The following is a 16,496-nucleotide window of genomic DNA, read 5'->3' as shown; positions in this document are numbered from 1 at the left end:
TTGTCATTTCTACATTCATTTTAGAGTCAAACTACAATTTTATATATATATATATATATATATATATATATATATATATATATATATATATATATATATATATATATATATATATATATATATATATATATATATATATATATAAATAGCCTTTTTATGAAACTGATTCTGTCTGTCTGTCTGTCACACTTATCAGTGGGTTCTGTGTCACACTCTGTTGAGAGAACTCTCTATACACTTGCTTCCTCCCCTGTAGATACCAGGATTGCTCTGACAGCGAGGGGGTACCTGAAAAGATGAGCTTCTCCTTCATGATGTTCACATCTCGGCTGGACCTGCGCACCGCAGCGCTCAGCATGATCTGCTCGGGATTGTAGCTCCTTATGCTTCCCAGACGCCATCTACAACATAACACAACAGCTGTGTGAATAGCAGCCTGCATACAGAACAGCTGTGTGAATAGCAGCCTGCATACAGAACAGCTATGTGAATAGCAGCCTGCATATTGAACAGCTGTGTGAATAGCAGCCTGCATACAGAACAGCTGTGTGAATAGCAGCCTGCATTAGGCATGTCAACCTCATATGGGGATGGATTAAAAAAAAAAAAACTTCTTGTCTTTATATGGGTACAGATGCATGAGCCACATGCCATTTTTCCCCATATAAAGCAATGAAAGGGTTAAAACAGCAGCTGATCTGAAATAAGAGCAACATATATCCATACGGTCATGTTTCCACGAAGCCTGGGTGATTTCTACAGGGCCAGGAAGCACCTTTCCCTTCCCCACACTTGAGAGCTTTGATACTGCTGGAATACGTGATGCATGTGCAGTCCTGGGTGAATACAAGTAACTTCTCTCCAAGTACGTCATGCCATCTACCCACCAATATCAATTCATGATACACCTCATATAAATGAGGCCGACCACACACAAGGGGCCGCTGCACGCTTCACATGTCACTTTGAAAGTGTACGCTTTTATCCAAGGCATGTGCTCTGTGTACACCACATCATACAACGTGCCTAACCTCAGCCAGGTCAGTGAGGAGGTGGCATGAAACAACAACACAACCACCATCACAAACATAACCTCAGCCAGGTCAGTGAGGGGGTGCCATGAAACAACAACACAACCACCATCCCAAACATAACCTCAGCCAGGTCAGTGAGGGGGTGCCATGAACATAACCTCAGCCAGGTCAGTGAGGGGGTGCCACGAAACAACAACACAACCACCATCACAAACATAACCTCAGCCAGGTCAGTGAGGGGGTGCCACGAAACAACAACACAACCACCATCACAAACATAACCTCAGCCAGGTCAGTGAGGGGGTGCCACGAAACAACAACACAACCACCATCACAAACATAACCTCAGCCAGGTCAGTGAGGGGGTGCCATGAAACATCAACACAACCACCATCCCAAACATAACCTCAGCCAGGTCAGTGAGGGGGTGCCACGAAACAACAACACAACCACCATCCCAAACATAACCTCAGCCAGGTCAGTGAGGGGGTGCCACGAAACAACAACACAACCACCATCCCAAACATAACCTCAGCCAGGTCAGTGAGGGGGTGCCATGAACATAACCTCAGCCAGGTCAGTGAGGGGGTGCCATGAAACAACAACACAACCACCATCACAAACATAACCTCAGCCAGGTCAGTGAGGGGGTGCCACGAAACATCAATAGGAAACATTCAAACATTAAACACACGATCACCGCCAAGCACAATGAAACAGACCCTTTGCAGAATTCACTGTCACAAAAACCTTTTCATTTCAATTAATTTCTGTTCATTTCCACTCATTTCCGTTCATTTCCACATTTCAATTCATTTCAATTAATTCCCACTCATTGATGTTCATTTCCACACACTGCCGTCCTACCTCCTTTCAGGCCAGCTGTGTTTAACATGCCCTTTACTGCACTGACACAGTGCTGGACACTGCTCATGACAATTCAGCAGATTCTATTTGGAATATAAATATATAACCAAATAACCTTTCAAATGTTTCAGTGGTGCCCCCTTTGTTCTCAGAGCCGATAAGAGCAGCAGTTCCTTCGTTATCCAGTTTTAAGATACTGTATGAGTCTACGCTCAGCGTGTCCGCAGTCCTTTACCAAGATGTAAAGATTGGAAATGTTTGGGTGAGTCGTGGTTCAACTGGGGCAGACTGCTCTGAAACAAATCTTGCCAATTCAGTCCAGACAGGTTATATATTGCCGCATCGGTCTGGTCTGGCCATTCAGTCCATACAGGTTATATATTACTGCATCGGTCTGTCTTGTTGAAAGAGTTAATAAACATTGTTGATATCATTTGATAAAACTCAGTATAGTACAACCAGTCTGCAATATGACCTTTCAAAGTTACAGAGTTAAAGGGAGAGGAGGAGAGAGAGAGAGAGAGAGAGAGAGAGAGAGAGAGAGAGAGAGAGAGAGAGACAGAGAGAGAAGGAGGGAGGGAGAGGGGGAGGGAGAGAGCATCATGGGTAGAGAGGCGTCAGTTACCTGATCATGTGATAGCTGTGAGATACCAGAATGCAGCACAGAAGAGAAGCATGCACAGCAGTCAGAGAAGAAAGGAAAAAAATAACACAAAACAAGGCGAGAAGAGAAGAGAAGAGAAGTCAGTTCATGTTCCTCGTTCAGCTGCTTCAGGGCTGCAGCATAATATAAACCTACCCTACCCTACCCCTACCCCACACTGTGCTTCCACACAGACTGCAGGACTGCTTACTGAACTACAGCATGACATAACCCTACCCTACCCTACCCTACCCTACCCTACCCCACCCCACCCCACCCCACCCCACCCCACACCACACTGTGCTTCCACACAGACTGCAGGACTGCTTACTGAACTACAGCATGATATAACACTACCCTACCCTACCCTACCCTACCCTACCCTACCCCTACCCCTACCCCTACCCCTACCCCTACCCCACACTGTGCTTCCACACAGACTGCAGGGCTGCTTACTAAACTACAGCATGATATTACCCTACCCTACCCTACCCTACCCCACCTCTACTCTACCCCTACCCTACCCCTTAGACATCCCTATCTGGTAAAGACTGATAATCTAACAGCCTACTGACGGAACCTGGTAGCCATCATTAAACAAGCATTGTGCTTCCAGTACACCCTGTCCATGCAACCCTTGCACTGTCCTCCACAGTGACTTCCTAGCAGCAGATCTGATCATGTACAGTACATATTGAACTGTCCATTAGGTCATCCTCTTTGGAGAATGACAGGTCTGTCACGAGCTCAGAGTGGCTGATAGCATTGCAATGCCCAGCCCAGCAGTCTGAACGCTCCTCAGTGCCACAGATATTACACTACAGGGTTATATTACTGTACTATATTCTCTTAGAATCGGAGGGAACGGAGCGTGCCGATTGGCTGGGGATGTTCCAAGGCTTTACAATGCCAGTTAGGGAAGCATCCTTGCTTTGACCTGGGCTTCGATGGTCCCCAGCAGCGCTGTACTCAGAAATAAAAGGCAGGCACTATCATGAATAGAAGGAGCTGCACTGGGCAGTCACAGCCACTGCACCCTCACTGCTACATGCTGCAGGACTCGCACTAGGGCTGAAACTGTCATGAATAGAAGGAGCTGCACTGGGCAGTCACAGCCACTGCACCCTCACTGCTACATGCTGCAGGACTCGCACTAGGGCTGATGAAGTCTGTGTTGGGAACGTCGGGTATTGACGGGATGAAAGCTGATGAAATATCACCCCCATCAGCTGAGAGCTGGATGTTCATGTAACACATTGATCAAAAAAGCTAAACAGCCCCCCAGACAATAGAAAGTATACAGACACACACACACACAGACAGACAGACAGACAGACACACACACACACACACACACACTGTCACACACACACTGACACACACACACAGACACACACATTTTAAAATGCTTAACAGATAGATCTAGAACCCTGTTAATCTTCATTCCAGTCTATCAGTCTATCAGTGCATTTGAATTACTTGTATATGGATTTCAGGAATGCTGCAAACTCATCACCACAAATGAAATGCTTTTGAATTCATATTGTACTGTATGGTTTAACACAGACAGGGCGCATGTGAGAAATCCTTCACCCACAACACTGTGCAAGTCCTGCAGGACTGGAGTGTACATTTCTATCAGTATTCACATATATACTCGATGAGGACATCAGCGGCAATACAGTGATCTGCTCTGCTAGCATACCTTCTACTACTACTACTACTACTACTACTACTACTACTACTACTACTACTACTACTGCTACTACTAATAACAATAATAATAATAATAATAATAATGGATCTATCTTTCTTTCCTGTAACTGGGACAGGCAGCAAACCACTAGCTGAAGTCAATAGGTAATAATGCAGGGCTGAGGCATCTGAAAGTCACAGTCATGTTAGCAGGAGTGGCCTGAGAGACTGACTCTATGTGCAGTGCACTGCAAGTTCAATACAGTTAAGAATAAAATAAAGAGCGATACTTACTTCTGCAGCACAAAAACTCCTATTATTACAATAAAAGAAATGACATCCGCTGCGATCCAGAGCAGCTTGTATTCCTCTGGAGGCTGAAAAGGAGAGCGGAAAAGAGGCTGATTTCAAGATGCAAACACTGCAGGAGCACCAGGGAACCACTAGAGGCGCCAAAACCAACAAACAGACACACGTGTCATCGGCTTTATATTCTGTACCGGACTAAAGGAGTTGACCTCAGTACAGCAAGGCAGACTTTTAAACGAGGATGAGCTATACACAGTCACGCAGGAGTCTGAGGAATGCTGTCATACCCGCAGGAGCATAAGCAGCAAAGAGGGGTGCTTATTTACTAATGAACAGGTACAGGCAGTTTGGGATCGCTTTGATTTCCACTGAAATGAACAAATCTACAGAGACTTACAAAAATGTAATTAGCAAAAAAAAGTGACCAATGTCCATTTATTAAGACTTCCCAACCCCATTAAGACAATGCATTGGGATCAGGGATCTGTTCCAAATGCCCAAACATGCTGCCAGGCTGTGTGATTGAAACGCCCGGAGAAAGTCAATAAGTGAGTTATCTGCTGTGCAAGTTAAAGCATGTACAGAGCAGAGATTCATCACTAACACTACACCATATAAAAGCAATGCTGCTGCAATTCATAAACAGCTTTCTACAGACGCCAAGAATGAACTCATGGATGCAGGACAAGCACTTCAGCACTACATTCACTTCAGTAAAAAGCACCTGGTTACAATTACACCACGTCAGAACCACCTGTAACCCGAACTAGAAAACAAGCCCCAAACTGGAGGATAAGCCACCTTGTCATGGTGTCTCTTACCATGAGCCAGATGGGATAAGGCAGCTTCCTGAGGATGTGTGGCGCGTCGGAGGTGACAGACTGAACTCCACTGCACCACAGCACAGAGTACAGCCACGGCTCGCTCACTGTGAACAGGGTGAGGCTCACGTTCCCTTCTCTGGAGCCCCTGACACCAAACACAAGCACTCTTTAGCTTTGGGGCGCCGCGTCTCCATGGATACGCATGCATGGACGGCTGGCTCAATGTGTGTCAAAACGGATCACCTAGAGAGAGCTTAGCAATGTCTATTATGGGTTCACCTTGTGACCCAGCTTAGAGGGGTCCAAGCAAGCGAGATGTGTGCTAGCAGGATGAGAAATATTTCAGCTGAGGGCCCGACTGCTACTCATTGCCCTTGTACAGTCACCGGAACCCTTCTGCTTTACCAAGACTGCTGCTGAATAGCTGCACACAACTCTTAGTGGATCACATGACATGTCACGTGACCAAGCAGATTTGCATGCAATCCAGGCTAGTTTTTTTTAAATTTTTATTTGACTTGCATTTTCTAATGTATTGGCCAGTCAGTGTAAATACTGTCAATATTATATAATATATATATAGAAATAATGCATATTAAAAGCAGTTCATGTCAATTGCACCTGATGATTCGCCTCAGAGAGGCTCTCAACGCTCTTTTTACTTTTCTAACATTATAAATACATGCACTAAATAAAGAAATAAAGCCATGTCTATGTCTGTACCTGATTTCCTGGGTGCTGACTTGGTTGTACCTCAGATTCAGTCTGACTATGCCTTCCTCCTGAAGTATCTTCACACTCTTTTTGACAGCAGAGGTCTGCTGGAACCCCGGAGCCATCTGCCTCACCAGCTGCCTGTCTGTGTCAGGAGTCCACATGACCTGCAGAGAAGCAGCGGATTACAGGCAGGAACAGCGAGAGCTGCAGCTACTGGAACCTGCAGAGAAGCAGCGGATTACAGGCAGGAACAGCGAGAGCTGCAGCTACTGGAACCTGCAGAGAAGCAGCGGATTACAGGCAGGAACAGCGAGAGCTGCAGCTACTGGAACCTGCAGAGAAGCAGCGGATTACAGGCAGGAACAGCGAGAGCTGCAGCTACTGGAACCTGCAGAGAAGCAGCGGATTACAGGCAGGAACAGCGAGAGCTGCAGCTACTGGAACCTGCAGAGAAGCAGCGGATTACAGGCAGGAACAGCGAGAGCTGCAGCTACTGGAACCTGCAGAGAAGCAGCGGATTACAGGCAGGAACAGCGAGAGCTGCAGCTACTGGAACCTGCAGAGAAGCAGCGGATTACAGGCAGGAACAGCGAGAGCTGCAGCTACTGGAACCTGCAGAGAAGCAGCGGATTACAGGCAGGAACAGCGAGAGCTGCAGCTACTGGAAACTGAGCACAACTCAAACCTCTGCTGAAAAACAGGGCCAAGCTTTCCAGCTTCACGGGTTCAGAGAATGTTAACACAAGCTGGTGACACTCTTACTGGGCCTGGAGGTATGATTGATTGATGCTCCATAAAACAGGAAACTAGCAGGGGTCAGAAAGCAGCACTGAGTTTGTACACTGACCCTGTCTGTGAAAACAACTGGAATGTCCATTAATGTCTCAGTATATATTTCAGTCAAGGATCAAGCAAGACATGCAAGAACTATGCAAGGATTGCATAAGGATAAGGAAGGATTCCAAACATTCTTTGTACAAAAATAAATGCATGCAGCCCTTGCTTATCCTTGCATTTAGTAGTTCTTGCAGAAGACATGCTTTTTCTGGGCTGCATGTCTCACTTGATCCCAGCCTGGTCCTTGTGTTTTATTAATGGGATTGGTAATGATCCATCAACAGGACAGGGGTGACCTCTTTCATTCATCCTGAAATGAAATGACTGGAATCTCATTGAGCATCACAGTGACTCACGTGTTGCTGCTGGATTCCAGACTGCAGCACTGTGTGCAGGGTCACGTTGATCCAGCTCTCTCGGTGCGGGTGCTCCGGGGGAGGCCTCCTCACATTGAACAGGATGGATTTGCTGCTATTCTTTGCCAGCTGCAGTACTTCATTCAGGGTGCAAACAGACTGGTTTCCAGCGAGGGCCCAATCCGCCTCCGAGAGCGACGATGCGGTCCAGAACGGGTCATCCTGGGAAATAAAGAGAACAGGCATCACTACAGCGGCACTGTCATTAGTATTAGTAGCTGTGCGCCTGCATACAGTAATGAAATCTACATGCATGCTCACAGTATAATGAAATTTATGTGCATGTTATATAATGAGTCTATGCTGGTCTTCACAGTACAGTGCAATCCCGATGCCCACACTGTAGGTTTGGTCTCCATAGCACTAGATACCTTGAGGAACCACTGCCCTGCGTTGAGTGCCTGCAGATCAGTCCAGTTGAACATGGAGGAGTCCTGACCCACTCTCTCTGGAAACAGCTTCTCCACGTCCGTCGTCCTGCGCAGAGTGTTGTCATGCATTAGGAAGGGGACTCCATCGTGGCTGAGGGGAGAAAGCACACAGCTGCCTTTACAATGCACCGTGGGTCTGCAGTGAAGGGATATATCCACTAGAGGTCACTGTGGAAACTCTGCTGTGCTGTTACCTCGGCAACGCCTGGAATAGTCTCAGGTGTACTGCACGACAATCTGAAGCTTCATCAAATCAGGGCACTTGAAACAGAATGTCATTCTCTTAATATAATCAAGCAAAGGATATGTCTAATATTCCACAGCAGAACAGGAATAGCCCTTCAGTGTACATGCATCGTTTTGTTTATTCATATTAAATCACAATCCCATTTCAACGCAGACCACTTGCCATTTAAATCCTAAAAGTGCTTCAGAGAGTGCCAGCAATGCAGTGTGTGCAGGCATGTTTTCCAGCCCCTGCAGTGTGCATCCCGTCTCTCTCCTTTCAGAGCGTCCTGGAGAGTGGGGATTGTAACCCAAGCTGCTAGACGCTCTGCACAGACGCACAGCATGGCTCCTCATGATCTTCCACAGACCTCAAGGTTCCACACACTCTGGACTGAACGCTATTCTTTGCTTCAAGATTTCTTATCAGCACCCCCAGTCTGGCATCCGGAGGTACCCCCCAACCTCTGCCCAGCGTCTTAAGCTGAGGGAACAAGAAGACCCTTTTTCAGGAACAGTGGTTTGAAACCTGCTTCCAGGAGACCGGGAGACCTAGTCTGAGGCAGCTTTGCTGTATCAAACCCCAAGTCTCCCCTGGTGTGCCGTGCAGTGGCCTGAAGCCTAGTCTCCTGAAAGCAAGTTCCACGCCACAAAGTTGCTTGGTGTTCGCTCAGCTTCAGAGTGGCCCTCTTTCAAGCCAATGCAAACAGTCGTATTACCTGATTTTGACGTCAGCGTAAAGCCCACTGGCCTTCTGTTCTATAGCCTCTTGGAATGACATCAGAGTGTTTTCTGGAGCCAGCTTCATAAAATGAAATTAAAAAAGGAAACAGAAATGAAAACTGTTGCTATCCCTGTACTCTCTGCTGTAACAGCATTTCCAAGTATTTAAATGATCAGTCATCTTAGCTCCATAATGATACAAAACATCTCAAACAGGACCGTGTGTATTTAACTTTATCAGGAAGAATAGGAAGCAGCTGACAGATACAGGGGTGCACAGCAGTGTGATCCATTCCTGGTTTTACTAGGAGTTTAATTAGACACACCTGAGCTTGTTACCTGTACACTACGACTGGAATTACTATGTGGAATGGGTGAAACTGCTGTGCAATAGGAGTGTTATTTCTGTCCCTGATATACAATGAGGCTGTGCATGTGTCGTTCTGCTAGGGGAGGCACTGCTGGTAATGACAGGCAGCCAGTGACAGACTAGATGCCCACTGCCCCTTGAACAAGTTTCAGGAGGGAGCTCTGCATCCTGCCAGCTGCTCGCGCCCGGGAGGAGTCAAAGTGCCAGCCAGCGACGGGGGGAGAGGGGGCGGGGGTCATTTCTGTAATCTGCTGTTGAGAGCCCGAGGGTGACAGCTCAGGCTCCCAGTCTGTCTTTATCCAGGGAAACAGACTTATTATCCAACCGAGCAAGACTGCAGCCAAGCAGACATGACATGTACAGGCACACACACACACACACACAATAAATCAATGTATTTGACATTAAGCAGTTGGATTGTTTAGCAAGTGTACGTTTGGTGCCATCAAGCTAGTCTAGCTACAATAATTGAATTTATTGGTTTCTCAATTACTGTTGCAATTAAGAATATGCTGTTTTCTGCACATCCAGTTCATTACTTTGTAGATTTGAGTGTGCTTTCATTTTCATTTGCAGTACTTCATTAGAGCAGTTCAGAAGTTCTGACTGATTGTATTAATCATCCATCTACAAAATCAGAATAAATCAAAAGACGCTGTTTACTGGACTAAGATTTGTATCTGGAATAATCTCGTATTAAGCATGTTTTTCTGGCAGTGTTTAAATGCTGCATGGTAAAAGAACTGCAATTTAAGGCATGAACTGAAAACACAAGCATTTAAATTTCACAATGAGTGTAGCCCAGTCTGTAGGACCGTGCCCTGCTTAGCACTGCCCCTCTGTCAACTAGGCAGCCCATTCCATCCCCTCACCACTCAGTGTGTGAAGAAGAGTCTCCTTCAACAACATGACTAGGCAGCCCATTCCATCCCTTCACCACTCTCTGTGTGAAGAAGTGTCTCCTTCCCTCTGTCCTAAATCTATCTCCACTTCATTGCAAACGGTGTCCTCTGGTCCTGGTTTCTGTACTGCACTTAAAGTACTGTTATTAAGATTTTAAAGACTTCAATCACGTCTCCACTGAACTCTTCCACCAGCAGAGGAACCCTATCAGTGCATTAATGACGCTCAACATAGAAACAACGTAATTCAGGATTCAAGCACATGTCTAAAGATACATAAAAACTAAAATAAATATGCATAGAGATTATTAATAAATATGCACATGCAATCAACACAGGCTACAGGTAATAGATCTGAAAAGAATGAACAGCAAGCAAGTTCTCTTTGTCGCTGTCTAAACTACTCTCAGGTGATCAGTCAATAGAGGAGTGCTGCTGACAGCACCGCTCAGCACTGGTCTGGTTGGAAAGACATGAACGTCTGAAAAGCAGCAGGATTCTACTGATCAGTTTGAAGCAGCTAACTTCGGTACAGTCGGTCTTTGCTGGTCATCTTAGCAAATGAGACACAACTTCACCCTCCCCATGTGGAAACACCCTTGTAAAGGTTCCCTAATCCCACGCGAGCAGCGGGCTGTCTTGCCTGCACAGTTCAGGGTCACTGCGTACCATTGGGGCTCCCTGATGGCCGATGATGGCTGGCTTTGGTCCCAGGTTGTTCTTCTCCATTAAACATGGTGAGGTGATCGACAGAGGGACCAGGTAAAGTGCTGTTAAAACTGTCAGATATGTGAGGAGTAAAACAGCCTGGAAACCTGAGAGAGAGAGAGAGAGAGAGAGAGAGAGAGAGAGAGAGAGAAAACACCCACAGTGTAATACCTTCTTAGAAATGAGGTTTTGTACAGATGAGACACTGCAGAAGCCCCTGTGAAGCCGTGTCTGCTGCGATTTTATACAGATGAGACACTGCAGAAGCCCCTGTGAAGCTGTGGCTTCTTCATATTGAGGTGAAGGACAGCAGAGCTCGAGACTTGGGAACGTTGTCCTTCAAGGACAGGGTTGATGTTGAATTATAATGGAGGATCACTCCTTACACATCAAGCAAAGAATCTGGAATACTCTGCCATTCCATTTGCATTCTACACCTCACAGGTCCTTTCTGGCCAAGCACAGAAGTTACAGCCCAGTTTTAGTGACATTAATGGATGCAATGCTCCTATTTGTCTCTCCAAGGGTGTCTGTTTATTTGAGTGTTATCAGTGATTAAACCAGCCCAGACACTGGTAGGGATGTCTTGATACAAGTACAGTAGACTCTGGCTAATCTGAACCATGCTGTCATAATGCAACGCAGGCTGAGAACTGCAGCTGTAGGAATTTCAACATCACAGTTCTGTGTGAGAATTGTGCAAAACATGTGCCGCTGTCTGTATGTTTCATGCACAGGGCTATCACAAGGCATTTTTAGAATGGTACCAATCAGAATCACTAATCTGGACTGGAGCTTTTGCTGAATGGTCCAGATTAGCGAGGGTTTCTATAAACACGGAAGAGACTTTTTTTACTTACAGCTTTTTTCTGCTCGTGCAAACTGCCCAGCTACAAGCCAGGCCAGCAAGGTAATGGCTGCTACAGCTCCTAAGTGCAAGAATGGACCTGTAGCCTAGAAACAGAAACAAAGAGGCAGTTCAGTGGAGTGTTCAGAATGCCTTCCGAGAGCAAGCGGCGTACAGGGATCTCCTAGCGTGTGGAGGGCCTGCAGCGTTACTGCTGCACAGTCGATGGGGAGAACATCAGCAATACCGAGCCAGGAAGCAAATCAAAACATTACAGCAAGCCAGCTAATGTCTCCGGTTTAAACTCTGTAAAGTGGGTGGGATCAACATAAGACGATACATAACGCCTCAGCAAATAAGCCCTTTCCTCGCTCTCTTTGATTCTTATGCATTCCTCACACAGAGAGGTCATAAGAACATAAGAAAGTTTACAAACGAGAGCAGGCCATTCAGCCCATCTTGCTCGTTTGGTTGTTAGTAGCTTATTGATCCCAGAATCTCATCAAGCAGCTTCTTGAAGGATCCCAGGGTGTCAGCTTCAACAACATTACTGGGGAGTTGGTTCCAGGTCACATATTGTAAGCATGCAAGCTCGCACTCACCTGGAATGAGAGAAGCAGAATGTCCCATTCCTCTCCCCAGAGCTGCTCCATAGAGATCATTGATATCACAGTAACTACCAGGACTACTGTCACTGCAAACTGAAGAGAAAGAGACAGCTATGAGGCAAAGAACTCTGCTTAGATAAAAGGCATGAAACAAACACCACAAATAATGATCTCTCTCTAACCCTCCTGCTATTGCCACCACGCTGACATTTACTGAAACTCCCTTTACACGAAATCAAACTGCTTCTGCAGAATACCTTCTTGTAGTGGAAACAGGATGGGACTAAATGCCTTAAGGTGGAAATGAAGAGCGGATGTGCATCTCCATTATAAACACACTTTAAGTGCACAGCGAGGAAGCCAGGTAGACATGCAGTAGAATATCCACGCGGCTCTGCATTACCTTGTGCAGCCAGTGCAGGTTCATCTGCTGTCCCACCGCGGTGTGACACAGTGCTAGAATCTGGAAGACAGAAGCGCACACTGCCCTTGTTAATAAGAAGCCAAGTGCAGTGTGTTCACAGTTAATGTGCCTGACTGAAGAGCACGCCTCAGGCTCTGCGCTCTCAAGCCTCATGAAATGAAGTGTGGCACAGTCCCTGTGGTGCTCTCCAGTGCTACTCCTCATTCACTTTTCATGCAGCACTTTGTTTTCTTCGGCTGCTAGAATACATATAAATGACTCCAGTACATTGTCAGGAGGTGCCGTGGGCTAGCCTGGGTTCAATCCGTCTCCAGTCAAAAGTGAAATGATATTCGCTCACATCACAGAACGAGCGGGAATAATAACGAGGCACAGCTGGCAGTCTCTGCTTGAGAGGCAGAGAAGATTATTATTATTAGAATAACAACAACTGCACTGGAGTCCTGACTTCTCAATCTGCCTCACACATGACACTTGAAACCCCAGTAAAACGATGAATTAGGAAATTCAACTTACCAGTAAAAAAGCAACGTAGGAAAAGCCAGCCGCGGTCGTGACGAGTATTGGAATTGACCAGTCACTCCAATAGCCTGTCCTGTTATATAAAAACCTGTACAGAGAGCAAAGCAGGTGCAAAAATGAACTGGAGAAAGTGAACCTGTGGGGACAGCGACAGACCAGAATGACCTGGGATGTATTGGAGCTCCTCTTGTCTTTGTAGGATGTTTGCAGTCATTGGGAGCGCTTCTGGGTTCTGTTCATTCCATTTGGAGTTATTATCATTGTTCTGCACACAGTATTTATTATCATTGTTCTGCACACAGTATTTATTATCATTGTTCTGTATACAGTATTTATTATCATTGAACCGAGTCCAGTCATGCACAGGCATTGCTAAGAGAGCTGTCCTGACTGAACCGAGTCCAGTCATGCACAGGCATTGCTAAGAGAGCTGTCCTGACTGAACCGAGTCCAGTCATGCACAGGCATTGCTAAGAGAGCTGTCCTGACTGAACAGAGTCCAGTCATGCGGCTCAATTTAGATGAAATAAATACACCCGCAGGGCCTTGGGGTAACCTGAGGATTAATGTCTTTCAAGAACAGTTCAAACAGCTAAATATTCTCAAACCAATTTGTGCCCCTGACATGATGGCGTGATGATTCAGCCCTGTACCTTCTCCAATTTTGAATGCGTTTCAGAGAAGCTACTTATGAGCTGGTTATTCATTAAAACTTAGCAGTGTCCTTCTAAGAGCCACAAGGTTCACCAGGCAAGTGAAAGAGCGTCGTACTCACCAGTTAAACTCATTGTAGTCATTGTGGACCTCCCACCAGAAATACAACCAGAAAAGGATCAGGAAAAAGGTGGAACAGAGAACCAGGAACCACAAGCGCTCCCACTGCAAACGACAAAGAAAAAGACACACATTACTGTCACCCATTAACTACAATCCCCTCCCAGCCAATCAATACGAATTCAGGAGCTTTCAAGCAGCTAGAGACACAGAGAAGCAATCAGCCATTCAGGAGGCAGGTGATGACACTACTGAGGGACCACTAGTGTGCTGTGCTGTGCTGTGCTGTGCTAATCCACTTGTGACCCGGTATCATTACTGCACGCTGTGTGTAATAACCCTCATTCAAGGCTGGATTTGCTATAGGGTTACAGGACCAACAGAGAGTCAGAAGTTTACAGCTACCTTACTCTTGATTGACAGCCAGACTTCAGAGGGTCCATATGCAATAACAATAGGCAAGTCTATTCACACGGGACGGGTTAACAACAGCACACAAGCTACATGTGTGTTTGATGCGAGTCTGTCCTCATGCGCAGGGTAAGTGTTCTCATCACAGACTTAACCATGAGATCTCTTCTTCACACAGCAAGTGTGAAAAAGAAGCACCGCACACATTCTACTGGACATTCTGCAGGAAGCTGCACTGTGACATCATAATGGAAGGCAATGTGAACGTGTCATCACATCAGCTCCTGGTCGTCAGAAGTGTGGTGGTGTGAAGTGCTTCCATTTTCTCTGCACGGCGCAGTGCAGTTAGTTAACAACCCTCAAGTTAATTAGAGCTTTCCCCCAAACGAGAGACCATTTTGACCAAGCGATATTTTACAAAGTATGCACTGGAAACTAAATGGAAGTGTCAGGGGACTAAGTTAATACTTTGGAATTCATTTTAATTAGATCTGGAAACAAGTCAAGCCCCAATGGGATCTCTATTAAACTCAACCTGATCGGAAGTCTGCTGTCTCATTCATCTTGTGCTGTGCTTTCTTAAGGAACAGTAATTGCTTTTTCAGTAAAGGCAGAAAGGTTATTTTCCTCAAAAACATTGAATTTCATTGCACTGCACCCTGCTGGCTCCCTGCAGCACTGCACCCTGCTGGCTCCCTGCAGCACTGCACCCTGCTGGCTCCCTGCAGCACTGCACCCTGCTGGCTCCCTGCAGCACTGCACCCTGCAGCACTAATAGAGTCCATCTGTGCTTTATCCCAGTGGGGATACACACAAGCTCAAACTGACCCCTAAAACAATCTGAGACATTAAATCACTGCTCCAGACACCAAAGGCAATGAATTCACTCAAATAAATAAAGCCATCCATACAGAGGGAGAGAGACAGGACTGACAGCTAATGACACACTGGAGTGAGACAGTCATTCCAGTCAGGACTGCAGTTCGATAAGCGATTCTTCACGTCTTCTCCTCTGTGGATGAAGCGATTCCTCTTTCAAAGCACCGAATTCCAGAGCGGATTACTGGAAGCAGCGTCGCGCGCAGGTATATTAATCTCTAAGCTCAGTATAAACAGCAGGGCAGGAGCGGATCAGAGTAATTCTCTTAAGTACAAAGCATTCTCTCAGTGGCGCAGAGAACACAGAAGAGTGTCTGCTGCTGCACAGGAATGAAATAGTGGGAGGGTTACAGACAGTGGCTCATGGAGTCAATCCATGATGAACATGTTTAAACTCAACCTTCTATCGTTATCCATGCCCACGGACTGCCTGTTTATCACTAGCAGCTATGCTTTTAAATGCTTTGTAAGAAGATGTGCTGCACTTCATTCACACCAGAAGAGTGGAAACTATTGTCTTCCAATATGTTACTAATCCTTACATAAAAAAGGGATCTTTGAGATATCGATCACACTTCAATGAAACTGAATGCTGACTCGTGTGTGATTGAGACATCATTGTGAAGCTGAATTGAACACCACTAGAGTATTGGGAAATAACACAGGTCATGCATGGCTGGTTTCATAGACCCAGATCAGCACGAGTCTTGGACTTATCTAAATCAACATTAGTGCTCATCAGGGTGTGTGAAACCAGGCGGACGAGTCCCTGCACTGCACATGAGCACCTTAACCGCTGTGCGAGAGAGCCAGGCTCGTCCATTCACTGTATTAGAGCTTTTAACCTCATCTCATCTCACACACAGGGGGGACAGAATCTATAACAGCAGCGCAGCACACAGCACTGCCCGCTACACACCGAACAATATCTAAGCAGCCTACTGTCAACACTATACCAGCCTGTCAGATCTGGAGTCTGTCCCTCCGTGTCTGAAACTGACTGGAATCAGGGAGATGCAGCTTTCATATCGTACAGAATCCCATAACAGACTGAATATCATATATTACACAATCTCAGAACAGAATGAATATCATATATTACACACTCTCAGAACAGACTGAATATCATATATTACAGAATCCCAAAACAGAATGAATAAAGAGCTCTAAAGAGGAGTGAGATAGTGTGCTGTCCTATACTGTATCTACAGCAGAGATAAACTGTCTCTCAGTAATGGCCAATCTGTGAGGCTATCCATCTGAACAATCAATAGCCACATTTAGCACTTCTATTCGGTTGCCTAGAGCAGTTATAATTATTTTTTACTTG

General features: G+C 45.9%; 1 protein-coding gene across 3 annotated transcripts in view; it reads right to left on the bottom strand.

The window, feature by feature from the left end:
- LOC117962675 (glycerophosphodiester phosphodiesterase domain-containing protein 5-like) overlaps positions 1–16,496 on the bottom strand; it is a 53,388-nt gene that overhangs the window by 2,747 nt on the left and 34,145 nt on the right. For 2 of the 3 annotated variants that reach the window (XM_059030595.1, XM_059030596.1), the window contains exons 3-16: positions 13,878–13,981; positions 13,097–13,190; positions 12,560–12,619; positions 12,151–12,249; positions 11,562–11,655; positions 10,663–10,808; positions 8,718–8,800; positions 7,714–7,864; positions 7,283–7,504; positions 6,096–6,253; positions 5,370–5,517; positions 4,534–4,616; positions 2,527–2,541; positions 289–401 (exon numbers count right to left, since the gene is read on the bottom strand). In XM_059030595.1, the coding sequence (XP_058886578.1) occupies positions 289–401; positions 2,527–2,541; positions 4,534–4,616; positions 5,370–5,517; positions 6,096–6,253; positions 7,283–7,504; positions 7,714–7,864; positions 8,718–8,800; positions 10,663–10,808; positions 11,562–11,655; positions 12,151–12,249; positions 12,560–12,619; positions 13,097–13,190; positions 13,878–13,981 (1,570 nt within the window). The remainder of the gene's footprint in view (positions 1–288; positions 402–2,526; positions 2,542–4,533; positions 4,617–5,369; positions 5,518–6,095; positions 6,254–7,282; positions 7,505–7,713; positions 7,865–8,717; positions 8,801–10,662; positions 10,809–11,561; positions 11,656–12,150; positions 12,250–12,559; positions 12,620–13,096; positions 13,191–13,877; positions 13,982–16,496) is intronic. The other variant, XM_059030597.1, reaches the window with a different exon arrangement.

This window comes from Acipenser ruthenus, chromosome 9 (assembly GCF_902713425.1).
Source record: "Acipenser ruthenus chromosome 9, fAciRut3.2 maternal haplotype, whole genome shotgun sequence".
Lineage (NCBI taxonomy): Eukaryota > Metazoa > Chordata > Actinopteri > Acipenseriformes > Acipenseridae > Acipenser > Acipenser ruthenus.
This window is presented reverse-complemented; position numbering and strand designations above follow the sequence as displayed.